This window comes from Tetrao urogallus (genome assembly GCF_951394365.1).
Source record: "Tetrao urogallus genome assembly, chromosome: 5".
In the NCBI taxonomy this organism is placed as follows: Eukaryota; Metazoa; Chordata; class Aves; order Galliformes; family Phasianidae; genus Tetrao; species Tetrao urogallus.
Window position 1 is genome coordinate 38,399,001 of NC_136818.1, and position 16,392 is coordinate 38,415,392.

Here is a 16,392-nt window from a genome sequence, read left to right on the forward strand (position 1 = left end):
CTGATCTGAAAACATCCCCCTGGCCCTGACACCAGCTCTGAAAATCCCGCTTGGCTCTGGCCATAAGCCTAACACTAACCCCGCTTCCTGCGCTCATTTCCTGTATAGCAGCCAGGAGCTCAACTTCATTGTGAAGGAGCCAGAAATCTTAAGACACGAAAAAGCTGAATTTGGGATACCAATTCAAAAGAACAGAATTTTGGCCTTTCATACTGCTCACACTGGGAGTAGCCATAACCTTCAACACTTTCTGTGGTCTAATTCTGTGGCTAATGCAGTGCGCAGCACGTGACTCAGGCTTTTTACGCTATAGTACAAAGCGCTTTACAGCACTCCCTGTTGTGCTCAGTTTGTGCCATGTTTCCTTGTTCAGTTCTCTGGCATCTTCCCTGCCTTTAGTTATGGGGAAACACCGTCACTGTTGAGGGCAGTTTATCAGGACATTGCAAATAACGTGCAAAACACATCAGGTTTTTACAGTGCGAATCTATCAGATATACCCATTAACCACAAGTCTTTGTACTTCTAGCATAACTACTGTATCAATTTACTTCACATAAACTCTTCCAAGCAAATCAAATGGAGAGTTAATCTATGGTGGCTCTACAGAGAGGTCTTATTTATGCAGTTGAAACTTTTTCTGATCTTATCAACTTATCTTTGCTAAGAAAGCAGCAAAGATCTACTAACCCTGGTGGGGCTGTGCAGTATTTCACTCAGCACTGAAGCTTGATCCCATCCGTTCCATCTCTCCAAAGTGAGATCTTTGTCTTCAAACCTGTCCATCTCTCTGATCTTTCTCTCTGAGAGGATTCTTGCTGTTTCTTACCAGTTTCAGCCACATGTTCTCATGGATTAACATCTCTCACATACTTACAGATTCATAAACAGACATGGAAGAGGAACAGGTGGTCACAAAGAATTTGAGCAGTGACACTTGGAAATCAGAATGAGCCACTGCTCAGCGATTCACTGGACATGAGCAGAGATGAGGACTGGCACTGTCAGAACTGTGCAGGATGAGGGCAGCCTTCAGTTCCCTCGGGGCCAGTGCTCAGACATCCAGAAGCGCCTGGGTGCTCCCTGCACAGCACTTTGGGACAAGGAAGCACCTGGCACGATTCAAAGCAGAGCAGGGAGCCCGAGGCTTTACCAGGACAGACAGCGACGTGACACCTTCTGCCAGGAACCAAAGAAATGAGCAATTCTATTCAACAGCCCTCAGGCCGTGCCCTAACAAGTGCTCTTTGTGTGGGAAAAATAAGTGGGGGGGAACGGGACCTGACGCTCTGCAGCAGGAAGGCACATTTCAGTGGTCTTCACACATCTTACAGATGTTTAAAATACCGCACCAAAACTCGAGGAAAAAAAAACGTTTGGGCTTGAGATAAAAATTTACTCATTTGCACATTCTGAACTCCAAGTGCAGCTAACAATATGGTTCTGTGCTACACACAGCACACAGCATGAGATAAGGTGTTCACACTGCGTGTGAACCAGGCTATCAGCTGCAACTGTTATCCTCAATATTTCTCTTAACAACTTCAAACAAGTTCAAACCAGTTCAGTAAGGAACTTTACTTGTGGACCCTCACATCTTGTATCTCAGTTATCTTCAGGTAATTCATATGCAACTTCTTTTTGTATGCCCCAATCCTGTCAGACTCCTTGGCACTGGGAGCAGGACACTGACTGCCCTGCTGTGGCATACAGCTGCCTCCAGCATTTCACACAGGAATCTGAATGTTCAGCTAATTCAAATCATGATACAAGTTGATGTACAATTCCAACTTTTCAGACCAACCTAAAGAACCAGAATTCTGCAGAATTCTGCCTAAGAATATTCATCATTATTAATTAAAAACATATAATTAAAAAAAAAAAAAACAAAACTTTGCTCTATTACTTGGACTGCAAAAAGCCAAGATGCTGTTAAAAACAATGTCCTCTAAAAATTCCTTTCCCCCTTCACCCAAATAACGTGCAGGATTACTGAAAACAGAACGTAAGCAATGTTTGAGTTGTTTTGTTCCGAGGCGCTTTTTGGCTCAGCCCCGGGGCTGTGCTGCAGCGCTCCGTTGGCAGTTTTGCTTCTAACCCAGAGAGGGCAGAAGGGCGCACAGCAGCCACACAGAATGCCTCTGTTCTGTTTCACTGCAGTGGACACATCAGCAGTTCCTGGGACTGAATAACTCGGGCTGTCACAGCAATGCCACAAACAAAAAATGAACACGAGACAACATCTGATAAAGCCCTTTTAATGGAAAATGTAAAACCCCTTTCAACTTCAATGTACAAAGCATGTGTAACACTTGCACTTTTAACAAATTAAAGCAAGCCAATGTTTTAAAAAAATACATCATTGAATGTATATATGTATATATTTACACAGCATATTAAGTTTAATATTTAGCTTTAAAAGTTCACATAAATTTTACCAAAATGAGACAATTTTTAAATAAATTACACCTTTTGAAAACGTTTAATTGTACACTGAATAGCTTCAATAAAATACTGAAGTGTCTGTATTTAATATCTACTTTATATACTTTATATTTTACAAAGTTTACAATTATTTGGCAGTAATTTTCAGATTATGACATGACTGCTGTGCGGACTCAGCAAGATCCCAAATGCAGGCAATAGCTGGTGTTTGTGTCCTACTCTCACAGTAACTGTCTCAATGTAGTGAAAAATATCAGAATTATTTTAGCAAACTGTACAAGTCACATTTACATTTGATCAACAATATAGCATAGAATTTTGTGTTTGTTTTTTTTTTTTCTTCCAAAAATAAATACATCATCTTAAATCTTTAACATTTAACAAACTTCATGTACATTATAATACAGGACAGCAGAACGCTGCTTTGTTGTTTGCAAGTCTAACACAGAGTCACAGTGGCTGTGATATGAAGCTCTACCGTTGCAGTGTCATTACCAATAAGATGACTACATTTTCTTGGCACTGATGGTTTGTGAAGCTTTAATTAGTGTGCATACCGTTCGTCTATTAGAAAAAATAACCCCTTTTTTTGCCATTAACACAAAAAAGCAGCGAGAGCTTAGTTTTCTTCCATATCTTCCATTTCGCTTTCATGAATCTTCAAAGCTCTCACCATTTCTTTAACTGCATGATACAAGATATTTTTAACCTGCAAGAACATCAGACAGTTTAGTAAGACCCGCTCCTCAGGACATCCTACACGTAAATGCAGTTAGGACTAAGCTGGGTAGATTTCTAAAAAAACAAGAAGGCTGAAGAACCAAGTCAGAGGAAAAGGAAACACCTTTTTCCACATTCTAAAACATAATGTGAAATAAATAAATATATGCAGCAACTCCAGGGAGAGTCCTTTACACCCCCTGGCGCTGCCGCTGCTGCTCATTGTTATTCTGTGTGAACAGCAGCAAGGAGGGATCTCCACGGCTGTGCCGCACCTCAATGAGCCCCAGCACGCCCTGCCTTCACCTCCCAGAGCAGGAGTCATTTCCTACCTGCAGTTTATCATCATAATTGATTTCTTCCTTCGACAGCCTCAGCTCCTGTGTTAGGTGAAACGACTGTACAAGATGTTCTGGAGACACAAAGTCTTCGGTTACTTGAACGCAGCTGTGAAAATTTTGCACCTATCCAAAATAAAAATAGGATGGCTACTGTTAGTGCTTTCTACTCTACTCTATTCTACTCCATGATCACATGCTTCTCAGACTAAAGAGCACCTTTATGCTGTTAATGTAGAGAGCAATTAACTCAGACTTAACAAGTTGGCTTCTGGTGAAAGTTACGCCTGGGACAACGCACATTTGCCTCCGCTCTGGTGCTTCTTCCCACAGCTGGCTCTGACATTCGCTCTACATTCCCTCCTGTGCTATTCCCCCCTCTGCTGCTGCCAGCATCACTGCACGGCCACGTCCAGAGCAGCATACTGGGCATTGGACCAGCACCTCAGGCACCCACACACACTGGGGCTGTGCCTGAACTGCCAGGCAGAACTTGCTGTGCTCACTGGAAAGGAAGTGCAAGTCAGTATATTTCAAAGGAAAAAAAATAGCCATGAACAGAGGGCACGTCCAGAAGGGCAAAAAGCACTTCTTCCTTTAACCACTGCTTTTACAGAAGAGATGTCTAGGAGAGAAACAGACAGCATCTGCTGCCACCAGGTCCCATCTGGAGAGGCAAGAGATGGGAAAACACGCTCCCTGGTTGGGCCCTGGATGTCAATTCCTGTTTGCCTTCTTCCAACAAATATACTACAGCGTTTCATCCCCAGACCTCCACAACTTGTACCATTTCTTCAGCACATCAGCACTCTCCTCTCCTCAGATTCTAACAGCCACTCATCAAGTTGTGAAAGCTCAATTCTGCAAAATTACCAAATTCTGAGGTGTCGGGAGGGCTGCCTCTGCTACTGCAGCAAACAGTCCCAACCCTGCTCCATACTGATAAGAGCTCCAGGGATCTTAAACCCACATCTAGCAATACCAAGGTGTTTTTGATGTACAACCCCAAGTTTTTGTCGTGATGCCTGATATTCAATGAACCTTTGGGACCTACACAGCTGAGGACATCATTTTAAAGTTATTCTTCAAAAACAATGCCTGGTTTATAAGGCAGCTTGCAGGTGAAATCCTGAAGAGTGACGTAGCTTGACAGCAGCATTACGTGAGGTTTCTGCCACCTCATAAAAAGCCACAGCAGAATTGTGAACTGTTCCCTTCTGCGGATGCCACACGGCCTCAGCTTCCCACTTGCAGAAGCCGTAGGTGAGGAAAAGAGCTGCAGAGGTGCCCCCAGAGGCGCCCATTGGTGCTCAGGGAACTTGCTAGAGCTGCAGGAGAAACCTCTGCGCTGTACAGCGGGCGGCTGACTCCAGCCCCCTTCCCTTGCAGGCTTCTCACCCATTTCAAGTCCATACCCGTCCCTGTTTTGCTTTTTGCCACATGCAAATCCCACCCAGCTCTTTCACTTTCTACTCACTGAGACAAGATGTTACTAATTCAGTCTCCCTCCATCACAGAACTGACAGTATTTGCTGCTGTTACATCACTCATTTTGCTGTGCCTTACGCCTTCTTCCCAGGCAGTGCCTTATCTCAGGGGAAGGCAGATTTTACCTTGCCTGCCTGCTAACAGAGGAATGCTCCCGACAGCCCACAGGCAGTTCTACTTGTATGCACTTAGGATACTGACTGAGAATGACACACACACAAGCAACGACTCCCCTGAGGCCCACAGGGTGAGGATGACAACACTCCCATGCCTGTCAGTTCCTGCCAAGCTCACAGAACAGCTTCACCCCCTGCCCATGGGATCCCCTTGGCCATCCCGGAGCACCAGCGGGGCAGGAGCACAGGACTAGGGCTGACCTGCTCTCAGCTGCCCCCATCCTGTCCTCATGCAGAGCCCCCAGCTCACGCTCTGCACACACAAGCCCCAGGCCCTGTCATCCCTGCTTATCGGAACATCTCCAGGATGTTGTACTACCTGCAGCAGGTTATTATACAATGTATAATCCTGCTGTTAAATCAAGATAATGCAGCTATAAAAAAAAAACATTATAATAACCTGTTCTACTATGAGCAATTTTTGCATTTAGTCTAAACTGACTCAAGCAGTGCTATCTTTCAATTTATCACTACAGTATTTTGCAAATTTGGGTATCACGAAACTAAGACCAGAGAGGCATCCCTGGAGGAGGACTGTGACAAAGGATGACTCAGTACAGAGCCACAGAAAGGGTGGAATCTTTCAAAAGAACAACTACAAAGCCATCGTTTCAGCTAGGAATGCTTGCCAGAGAGCTGAGGGCTTCCTGTCACAAGCGCTGGAGAAAGAAAGAGATCCCCTGTTGGTACAGCTAAGAAAGATACAAACCTACCAAGCAAGACTCAAGGTATATTCAAGGACATATCCATACAGAGACCAGTCCAATGCTATTGCTTTTTGGTTTGTTTTTAAAGGAAGCAAAAGGAACAGTTTATGCTACCATAAAATACCAACAACAAATTAAGCCAGATGCAAATCCACAGAAGCTGGAAAGACAACAAAAAAATCTGAACAACCTCTGCCACATTCGAGCTGAAAAATTCTAGGGCAGCAGTCAGAAACATGAGACAAGAAACCCAACTGGTTCCAGGATGAAAGTGTCTGACTACACTTCACAGCAATCACAGGCAAATGGGCTCTCTACCTCCATGCACTGGCCTCATTTCCTCTGTTCCACAACATTGCAGATGAGCAAATAAAAATAAAAATGTTAATTTACCACCAAATTCACTATCAACTGTTACCCAGTTTTAGCTATTAAAGATTCATTATGTGCATGTAAATCTAAAACACTTAACATGTAAACCTGAAATGCTTAACATGTAAACTTAACCTGGTACATATTCTTGTTCAGACTTATTTTTAAGTGTTTAAATGCATTTTGTATGTGTGAAGTGTTGGTACTGATCCCTAAGGTCAGTATTTATACATCTTTATATAGAGCAGCATATACGTACATGAAAGAACACGATGCTTTCATTTCCTCCTACGTGGCAGATTCGCAGGAACTTACTGAAGATGAAAAGGTTCTCAGCTTCACCCACTAAGGTTTTAAAAACACCATGTTATTAACTCCTTGGTGCCAGAAGCTAGAGCATTACCACTTCAAAAGCAATCTGGAGTTTGAAGCCAAGGAGATAAAGATAACAGTGGTCTTATTTTTGGCTCTGAAACCTACAGACTGCAGTGAAGCCTGGAACAGTCTTGTTTTGTATTGTGTGCCTTATATAAATGCCTCGTGCTTTATAAAACAATTTTCTCTGTATGTTTATGATTCTCTGTGGGTTCCCCTTTCAGTCTTGTATCTGGGATGATCTCCCTTGTTTCAAGAGATCAGAGTAAGGTTAATGGAGAAGACAATACAAATCCTACTGACTCTGGGAATACAAATCACTACAGCCTAACAAAGCTAAGAATACCAACAAGCCAGACATTCCTTCACCCTTCTGTAAAGGCTTAAAATCACCAGCCCCTGGAGCATAGCATGGGGAAAGGCAATCTGCAACCCAACATCTGATAATTTGGGTTCTCTCACTTTCTTTGGCACAAACAAATCCACACAGATCATCTGGCACATCTTTGGCACAAACAAATCCACAACATACCATCACGTGAAGCCCACCTAAAGAGAAAGACGACAGAGGAAACTAGTCTGGGAAAGGGACTTCTTGCTTTCCAAGGCCAATAAGACTGGGGACTTGACATTAGTCACTGCTATGTCATTTTCTTATTTTCAGTTTTTAAGCACAGAAAACTACACTGCATCAGCATAGCAAGCCCTGCTCCCTCTGTGCTCCAAAGAGATGGTGGCTGGAAGCTGCTCTGCAGATCAGCAACCAAACAGCGCTGCCTTCAGAAAGGCCTGACCTTGCTTGAACCCAAGAGCAGATCACTGATAAACCGTTAACAGCAACATGGTTTACAACCCCTACTGCAGGATGAGGACGCTCCTCACTCCTTGATTGTCAGCCACCTAATTGTGGTGCTTGGCAGACAGGAAAGCAGCAATGGAGCAGGCACCACTTCCTGTTTTAACAGGACAAAATTAACAGGGGAAGGAACAACCAAAGAGAATCATCTGGTGAAAAATTCTTTGGTGACAAAAATAGCAAAGTAAGAAAATGTATGTGCTGAGGACTAAAGCTTGCTACACAAATCCATATATTGTTTCTCCAGAGGTGCTCTATTGGTAATACTTCTTATTACAGAACTGCAAATAGGATCAGACTAGCTGCTGCCAAAATTAAACTGCTGCTTCTTTCTGATGGCAAGGAAAGCTGCTGCAGTCAGCTGCTGCTGACTGATGTACCTTCTGTGTACAAAGGAACTTACTGTGCAGTGGAAAACCATCACCCAAATTCTGCTGCAGAACCGCCTTGCTAATTACACCTAAGCTTTCTCCACAGTTCCCCTGTGGCTGAAGGCAGAAAACAAGACGACACCTGACATCCACGTATTCCTCTATTTGGGTTCCTTCCCTGCCTCCCCAGGGCTAAGTTAACCTTGGGTTTACCTAGCCCAAGTAAATCTAAGGTAGGTCAGGGAAGTTAACCTAACATTGTCTTAACTAGCACCAGTTTATTTAGAAAATTTGCAAATGAAATGACACGTGGAAAAGGGGGGTTTACTAATAATCTGAACACTCTTTCATTTCGAAGGAAAAATCAAACAGTTTACATATCAAGTGCTGAAATTCTTTGCTAGTAGCAGCTATCTGTACGAGCTGGTAAAGTTTATAGAGCATTCCTATGCAGTAATAGCTGCCAGTAAGAGAACAAAATCTGAATTATTGTATGATATTTATGTGTTTTAATTCTGCATGTCTTCTAACGTGAGTACTTTACCTGATGAAGGGCTCCTGCTGGTAGAATAATAGCATCACCAAGAAACTGAATAACCGTACAGGTTTTTACACCGTATTCCTCCAGAAGTCTTTGGCGAAGTTTTTTGTTCACATACCAACTCTGATCACGAATTGGATCATGCTCTGGTAAAACTTCTAAGCCTTGCTCTTTTGCTATCTGTAAGTACAGAAAAGATCTCAAAGTGACTTTTAAAAGAAGCTGAACATTTGCAGGTTACCTACAAAAACAGTACCATTCACGATTGACATTAAAAAAGAAAAAAATACTTCCTGACACAGTGGTACTGCAACAACCATTTCTTATTAAGTTAAACACAGGGGAACAAGCATCACCTCAATCAATTGCTAATTAATGAATCATAGTGACTACAGAAAAAAAATAAGACATATCCAATCCATCCATCATAACTAAAAGTGCCTCTTCTGTTTTAAGTCTGCTGCTCCCAGAGTTTCACGATGTCCCTTAGTTGCTCTGGTAGAAGAAACTACAAATAACATCCATTATCCACCTATTCCATTGCATTTACCAGTCTGTTCACCACAGCCACTCCCAGCTCTCTTTGCCAAACTGAAAGGCCATCGTCTACTTCACGAGCATCACATTTTTGAATAAGCAGAAAAGATTGGATGTATAATTCATAGCCTCCTGGAATTAGCTGTGTTTTTGTTCACTAGTGCTCATTTTCTCCCACAGTTCATCGTGTCAAAGAGCAAATGTTCGAGTCACCAGAGGACAGCTCCCGTGGGACTGAAACCCAGGCATACAGTCCAAGAGAATCTTTCTGCTACATTTCTTACACGTTCCCCACTTGCAGTAGAGACACTGGCCTCCAGCTCATTTACAGAGCCCTTTAGTTTAGGCAGCTAAAACTCATCAAATTACTGCCACAGTAGAAGAGAAAAAGCTTCTTTTGTAGATTTCTCCCATGACCAACTGCTTCAGTGATATTTTGGTATTTCTAGGTCATCCATCAAGACTGTCTTCTAGAACACAAAAACATGCTCAAGGCAGGGCTCAGAAAACTGCCTCCAACATGGCATCTCTGTGTAACGGCACTGATTGCTGCCAGCAGGCCAGTGGCAGACATTCATCCTACGTTTTGAGACAGAACGTGAGAGGTTCTAAGTTGGCTCTGACTTGCTCATCACATGCTGCATAAAGAAGATCTGCACAGTAGCTAATGTTGCAGAATTCTGCCCTTGTGTATATTATCCCCATTGCTTTTCTCTTCACTAAGAGATGAGGAATGTTGTTCTTTGTCTGAGCTAATGAAGGCTAGTCCTTATGAAGACTGGTAAGCTGCTGGGCTGTAGGGGCTGGTTTGCTTTTATTGGGACTGTTCACAAGTATTTCAGCATCTGATAACAACTATTTCAGAAAAGGGTTACTATGAAAACACTAGTAAATTAAAAAAAAAAAAAAAAAAAAAAAAAAAAGCAGCACATTAGAAAAGAGTTAAAAGTAATCTCCATGTTCTCCTGTAAATCTAACCTTTTGCAGAAATTCTCTGATCTTGTCAGCATCTTTGCCAGCATAAATATGCCATAAAGCACCAGGTAATTCACTTGAATCTTTCAACCGCTTCCTTAAGAGGTCATCCAAATCTTCTTCTTCAAACTTCTTCAGTACTCCTAAGGTTTGACAAAAAATTTTTTGAGGAGTGAAACAGTGGCAGAGCTGAAACAAAACATCTTTTCCAACTTCTCGTGTGAGACCACGCAGATGAAAGTTTGGCAAATACAACAAAAGCACCCGGATGACCTTTCTCTTCCTTTTTTGTACTCAGGAAGTTAGTAGAACACACGTGCTGTAATTATATTTAATCCTACATTTAGTCTTTCAACTCTTTTTTACCTCTCTTGAATTTTACAAAACACATCTGCCTACTTGAACTGTTCTCCTCCCTGAAATAAACAAGCATGGCTTGGACCAGAAAGACAGAAGATAAGAAGTTTTTTTTTTCTGCAGTTAGTGGTTGTTTCTTCAATACCATTCAGCAGCACAGCTAGTCAAGAATCAAGACTTCTCATGTGCTAAGTTTTGCTTCGAGCATTTACAAGGCAAATAAAAGACAGCAAACCCTAGACTGCACTTCTGTTAGTCAGACCCATAACCCACATTCGCCTATTATGGAACCAGAAAACAACAGAGTAAGGAGAGGAAACAAAACTACTTCTGTGATTGAAGGACTTCCACATAAGCAATGAACCTCATACAGAAGACTGACGTACACTAATTTAAGCTCCCCAATGATGAAAAATGACATCACAGCCCAGACTGAATAGGCAAACAGTGCATTCAAAGGGAGCACTGAGGATTTGGCAAATACATCACCCTGACATAAGTGTTAGAAGTAGCAGTTTCTAACAACGTCCTTTATCTTGCACTTCCATTAGGCCTGACAGCCCCAGCTCAGGAATGGTACAGCACTTACACACAGTACCAATAATAACAACAGTAATAATACAAGTCTGAAGACTTTCAAATACAATTCCATAATTCAAAAATGGCAATGTATTTTAGATAGAATTAATCTGTGGACAAATCTTCCATGAGACAAAGAATCTCCCACATTTGGGCAAGTGCTTCAGGCACTTCAAAAAAGCAGTGTCAATTTAAAAAGCAACTTATCACTCCACCTATTCACACCTCTTACAATGAGCTGCCTTTACCTGACTTGGAAAGCACTCCGTTTCCTTTCGCTATGCCAACATAAACAAGGATGTTCACTACATCCGAAACTTCTATATGGAGATTTGTAGTTCCTATATCATGATCTTTAGTAGCAGCCACACCTATGTTACAAGATAAAAATTTGAGGTAAAATTAAGATCAATATAAAGGAAAGAATATATAGGAAACCCCCCAAAAGAAAAATAAATAAATTTTAGTTCTAAGAGATATAGTATGTTTACTCAAAATGACATAAAAACAAAGTCTTACAGCAGCATTACATATCACTATCACAGTTCAGTTCTTCACATCCACACCTTGATTGCTATCTTAAAGGATATACTGATTTTTTTTTTAATATCACAGTCCTCATAAATCACATCTGTTTTCTTGTGCCGTTAAAACAATTTGTAGGACAGAATTGAACAAGTCTGCTTGTGAAAGAAGGGGCAGCTGGTGAAGGTCTGAGGGAAACAATATTTTCTGAACAGATTTTTGAGTGCACAGTGTACAATACGGATAAAAATTACGATAAAAGTTTTGCCATTTGTTTATGACTGGGATTATAAACACTAATACTTCATGAAGAATTTTCTCATATGGAATTGCTGAAGATGAGATCTCTGTGTTAAAGTCACTAACCATTCACATGCTTTAGGAGACTAACAAACAGCACAAGAGAAGAAGAAAAGAAAGGCAGAAGAATATAAACTCATGTTTCTGATGTACATGAGGCACTGTTAGTAAGTGAGTCAGTAAAGGATTTCTTCAACATTCAGTCAGTAATTATCCTCCAATCATGCTCAGATTTTTATCAAGCAATATGAAACAACATTCTGTAATGATAAGGGAAGAGCTAACTGCTACACTTCTAGGGCACACTCACCATATGCACTGCATAGTCTGGGTCCCAAATCTGGACGGACAAAAAATCCTGGCAGATGAGAAGCCAAATTTAATTTCCCTTCTGGACTACAATATTCAGGCAAGGGTAAACTTTTCAGTAAGTCCTCATATCTGAAGAAAGGGAAAAAATTATGAATTTGTGTCATTTACATGTAGAGATAAAAATCAACAGAAACTAGAATATCTGAATGTTAAACTCAAATACCTTGCTGGCATCATAGCCTTGAAATCTTCACCAGAAGGCCAATCTTTCAATTTCAGTAGAGCTGTTTCTCCATTTTTTACTTTCTGTCGTTCTGCAAGTAACAAAGGAATTACTAAGAATGAGGATACTGAAGGTGTTTTACTTTATTCAATGAAAATATTGCTTGTAACATTAACCTGCTTATGCAAGACTTCACACATAAAAGAGGGGATTATTAAGTCAGAGATTCAAGAAAAGAACACAAAACAAACTCAACCAGGTAAGGAACCAGTTATGCTGTTTGGTTTCTTAATAACATCTAACCTAGGAAATTGTGTGTTAGTGTATCTCAAATTCTGCGAAGGTACAAAACACAAGCTTTCATTATACTTACTCCCTTTAAATAGATTAGCTAGAGCTTTCTTTTTAAATTAAATTTCCTTCAAAGCCTCAAGATCGATAAAGTTTATTATTAACTGTTTCTAACACTGACTGTGTTTAGAGTCTATGGAATAATATATTCAAAATAACATACTTGAAACGTCTTCAAAACCATCCCAGAACTCTTTGACGTTGGTGTTTGAAATAATACTGTCTTTGCAGTTCAAGATATCAGCTTGCTGGTTTCCAAAATCTAGACTAATGGACTCAGCTTTCCACAGGCTGAAGTTCATTTTCTTATGCATACCAGACACTAGAACAGGCTGTGTAGAGAAAAAAAGAACAAAAGTACTTATCCTTTCTGGAGAAAACACATCCTTCAATTAAACTGTAATACAAATGCACTGATGGCTCTGGTTGTACTGAGCTGCTATCAAAACTTCCAACCATACCCAAGGCATCAAACAGATTTTTGATGGTTTTATCTCTGTAACAATAATTCTTTCTTGATTACTAGCAGTTTATTTCAGTTTGAACTACATAAGGTACATGCCTGGCATAATAGCTGACTAACTTTTGCCCACTGTACTAAAATGTGATAACACCACACTTTCAAACACGGAGACAAGCAAACTTTGTGCTGTAACATAACTCCTTCACCAGACTTCATACTGAGGTCATCTTACAGGCAGAACTGCCCAATACCTACCCTCCCTTGTTTCCAGCACTCTTTGAAGAGCTTCCAGTTGTTGCTGTTTTTATGGTCTCTGAGCCACAAAACATGTTTATCACAGATCCAAGAATACTGAATATCACTGTACAACTTATTGCCATCATCCTGAATACATTTTCTGTCTTCCTTTGGCTCATCTTTTACTTCAGATTTTACATTCATCTTTGGTGCTCTATTTGGCGGAATCTTGTTTTCTACCACTGAAGCAATGATATCATCAAGAATGTTTGGCATAGTCCTTCCACTCTTGCTACTCTATTAGAAAACAAACAAGTGTGTTTTAAAAATGTGAAAACAAATAGAATTGTGACACTTTCCCCCCCGCAGCAGAATGACAACATTTCATTATCACTGAAAAGCTTACAGCTATCTACTTCCTTTATGGGAAGTTGCAAACATTCTTACCTGGAACAGGTTAGGAATACACAGGTAAAACAAAACTCAAACTATCATAATCTCCCTTTATTTTGCCAAGTAAATGTTTTATCTAACTTCATAAACATTTTCTTCAGCATGTACCAATTATCTGCATCTATCTATACACACACATTACATTCAAGTAAATATGTGTGCACACATTTATATACGCATAACTGTCAGTTCGTTCAGGAAATCTGTACTAAATTTTTAATTACAAATTACTATCTAAAGCAATACAGCTATCAGACTGCTGGAATTACAATATACCAGAACAAACATTGCAGATTTTCAAACCCCAAAGGAAAACCCATGCACTTACTGCTGTTCCCGTAGAGTAAACCGGAGCAAAAGCAATACCAGCATCTGTAGAACCCAGACGCAGTTTGCCTGCTGTTGTTGTTAACAGATCTCGTAAGGTTGAGCCCTGCTCATTGTTCTGAGATGCAGTAGGGGAGCTTTTACAGTTTTGGGACTCCAAACTGTCCTGGTCTTTCTCCTCCTTCGAATGCTTTCCAGAAGGACACTCTTTGTTTTCTAAAACAAAAATAATCACTGGGAGTTTACACTGCTGCATGCAGACACCGTTATGCTGCATTTTATAGTGGTGGTTAAAATGCTGTGGCACTAGAGCACCAGAAAACGCAACAGGGAATGAACTCGATCCTCCAAAGTGCAAACACTGCAACCATGAAAACGCCTTCCTCAGCACCTCAGACACACAGCTGAGTATCTGTCACAAATGAAAGATGCTCTGGCTGGAAATACTGCCCCATTACACATGCATTCTGCTAGCAGTTTTTCTGGCAATTGATTTTGATACCAATGGGAGAAAGTTTCTAGATTAAAATTATGGAGAAAAACAGTATCATCTTTTCTTCTTGCTAATCAAGAAATAGAGTGAACTATTCCTAATGAATTGAATTACTTATTCCTGGTGCCTCAAAATCACGCATGTGGTAAGACAACATGAAACCCGTACCTTTCTTTTCTTCTCTGGCTTTCTGCTCTGCAAGATCAGCTAACCAATGCAGCGGTGACTGGGATTCGGGCGGCGTTAGCTTGCTGTCTGTGCTGACATCGCTCCTCGGACTTGCATTGCCGTTTGTCTCAGACTTCGGAGGGGTATTCTGCTGCTGAGACTCAGGCATGCACAGAGAAATTTTATTACTGTGATTAAGGACATTCTGCAAAACCTGTAAAGAACAAATTTAAGTGTGTAACTTTGCTTTAACGCATATAGAAGACAACGACAGCACCTAACCACTGCATATGCAAATTAAAATGTCACTGACACCGCTCAGATGTAAAAATCCACATGTACCAGACAGACTGCTGTGCATGCACACACATTTTAGACTCACCTGAGACACACCGTTCATTGCTGGGAGCTTGCCAGCTTGCATGTTTTGCTTGCTAGTACACTGACAGTGGGATTTTATTTCAAATTTGTCTCTAATATTGTGCATAGCATCCAGAAGATCTGTCAAAACTAGAAAACAATTGAGAAGAAAATGATCAGCATTTGTGAGTTGTTTTGCTGCCCTTTGTACAGTACACACGCTTGCAGAGTTGAAAATGCTACCTGCATATCTTTTAAAAACTTCCATTTATCTTTGTTTAATAGCCGAACACTCAAAAATACTGTATAAGGACTGTCCAATCTACCATGAAAGTCACACTGGAAGAGATGAGACCTTGAACTAAGTAAGTGCATTCTACTCTCTTGTGTATTTTGAACTCCCCTCCGCATTCCCCTCACATGGCTCAGAGCAGGCCAGTCAGTCACCCAGCACTGGTCAGCAGGCACATCGCTGCTTCATTCAATAAAACTGCCCAACTACAGACTGAAGTGAGCCATGTCTGGACAAAAAAAAAATTAGGATGTGATCATGTACTGTAAGTCTGTTTGGTAACAGATATGCACAGAACAAAAAAGCAGAAGGCATGCAAGCAGGCTTCACTTGTGCCAGATGAGCGGTTCATTCACAATTTAAAATTAAAGCCAGTTTCAGAACAGAACCTGTTCTGGGGAATGACACAATCTGAATACATTATAGAATCCAACCAACCTTTATTTTTACCTGAACTAACATGCAACAAATCATTAAAAAAAACAACTGTGCCTGTATTTCCAGCTTAAAATAACTTGGCAATTTATTTAACACGCTTAAAGGTACATTTGGGTTTTCATCTCCTTGCTCTGTATCAGTGCTACTGAAGATCACAGAGACAGTTGTGCAATGACTGCATCTAACCACACTTCTGCATGAAACTTGTTTTAGAATTACTGCCAGTTTTTCATTAATCACAAGCTCCCTCACTGCTTTCTGCCTGATGATGCTCAAGCAGACGTCCAGCCAGAACTGTGAATCTTTTATTTCTTCTTCAGTGGCAAGGAGAGACAAAAAAACCAAACTGCACAGTATAAAAGTATAAAAACAAACTGCACAGAGATAAATGAATAGTGAGAAACAAAGCTCTGAAGAATTGGTGCCACATAATGCTCTTTGTTGGCACTGTTCTGAAACTTTCTTTTAACACTGAAGTTAAGATTTACTAGCACATTCTGGCTGCTTTATTCTGCTTTGGAAAGGTACCAACCAGCCTCAGCAAATGCCCTGAGTGCCCTCACTGCCTGTCCCCCAAACCTCTTCAGAAACCTGTCAGCCTACAGCTCCTCCT

General features: G+C 40.9%; 1 protein-coding gene across 3 annotated transcripts in view; it reads right to left on the bottom strand.

Annotated features, from left to right (window-relative positions):
- Window positions 1-3,064: 3,064 nt before the first annotated feature.
- Window positions 3,065-16,392, bottom strand: part of JMJD1C (jumonji domain containing 1C) — a gene marked incomplete at both ends in the record, with an annotated part of 145,629 nt that continues 132,301 nt past the window's right edge. For all 3 annotated transcript variants that reach the window (XM_079536081.1, XM_079536083.1, XM_079536082.1), the window contains 12 exons: window positions 3,065-3,154; window positions 3,498-3,629; window positions 8,393-8,569; window positions 9,905-10,044; window positions 11,086-11,208; window positions 11,973-12,103; window positions 12,198-12,288; window positions 12,712-12,880; window positions 13,267-13,545; window positions 14,030-14,244; window positions 14,690-14,903; window positions 15,072-15,199. In XM_079536081.1, coding sequence (XP_079392207.1) covers window positions 3,065-3,154; window positions 3,498-3,629; window positions 8,393-8,569; window positions 9,905-10,044; window positions 11,086-11,208; window positions 11,973-12,103; window positions 12,198-12,288; window positions 12,712-12,880; window positions 13,267-13,545; window positions 14,030-14,244; window positions 14,690-14,903; window positions 15,072-15,199 — 1,889 coding nt within the window. The remainder of the gene's footprint in view (window positions 3,155-3,497; window positions 3,630-8,392; window positions 8,570-9,904; window positions 10,045-11,085; window positions 11,209-11,972; window positions 12,104-12,197; window positions 12,289-12,711; window positions 12,881-13,266; window positions 13,546-14,029; window positions 14,245-14,689; window positions 14,904-15,071; window positions 15,200-16,392) is intronic.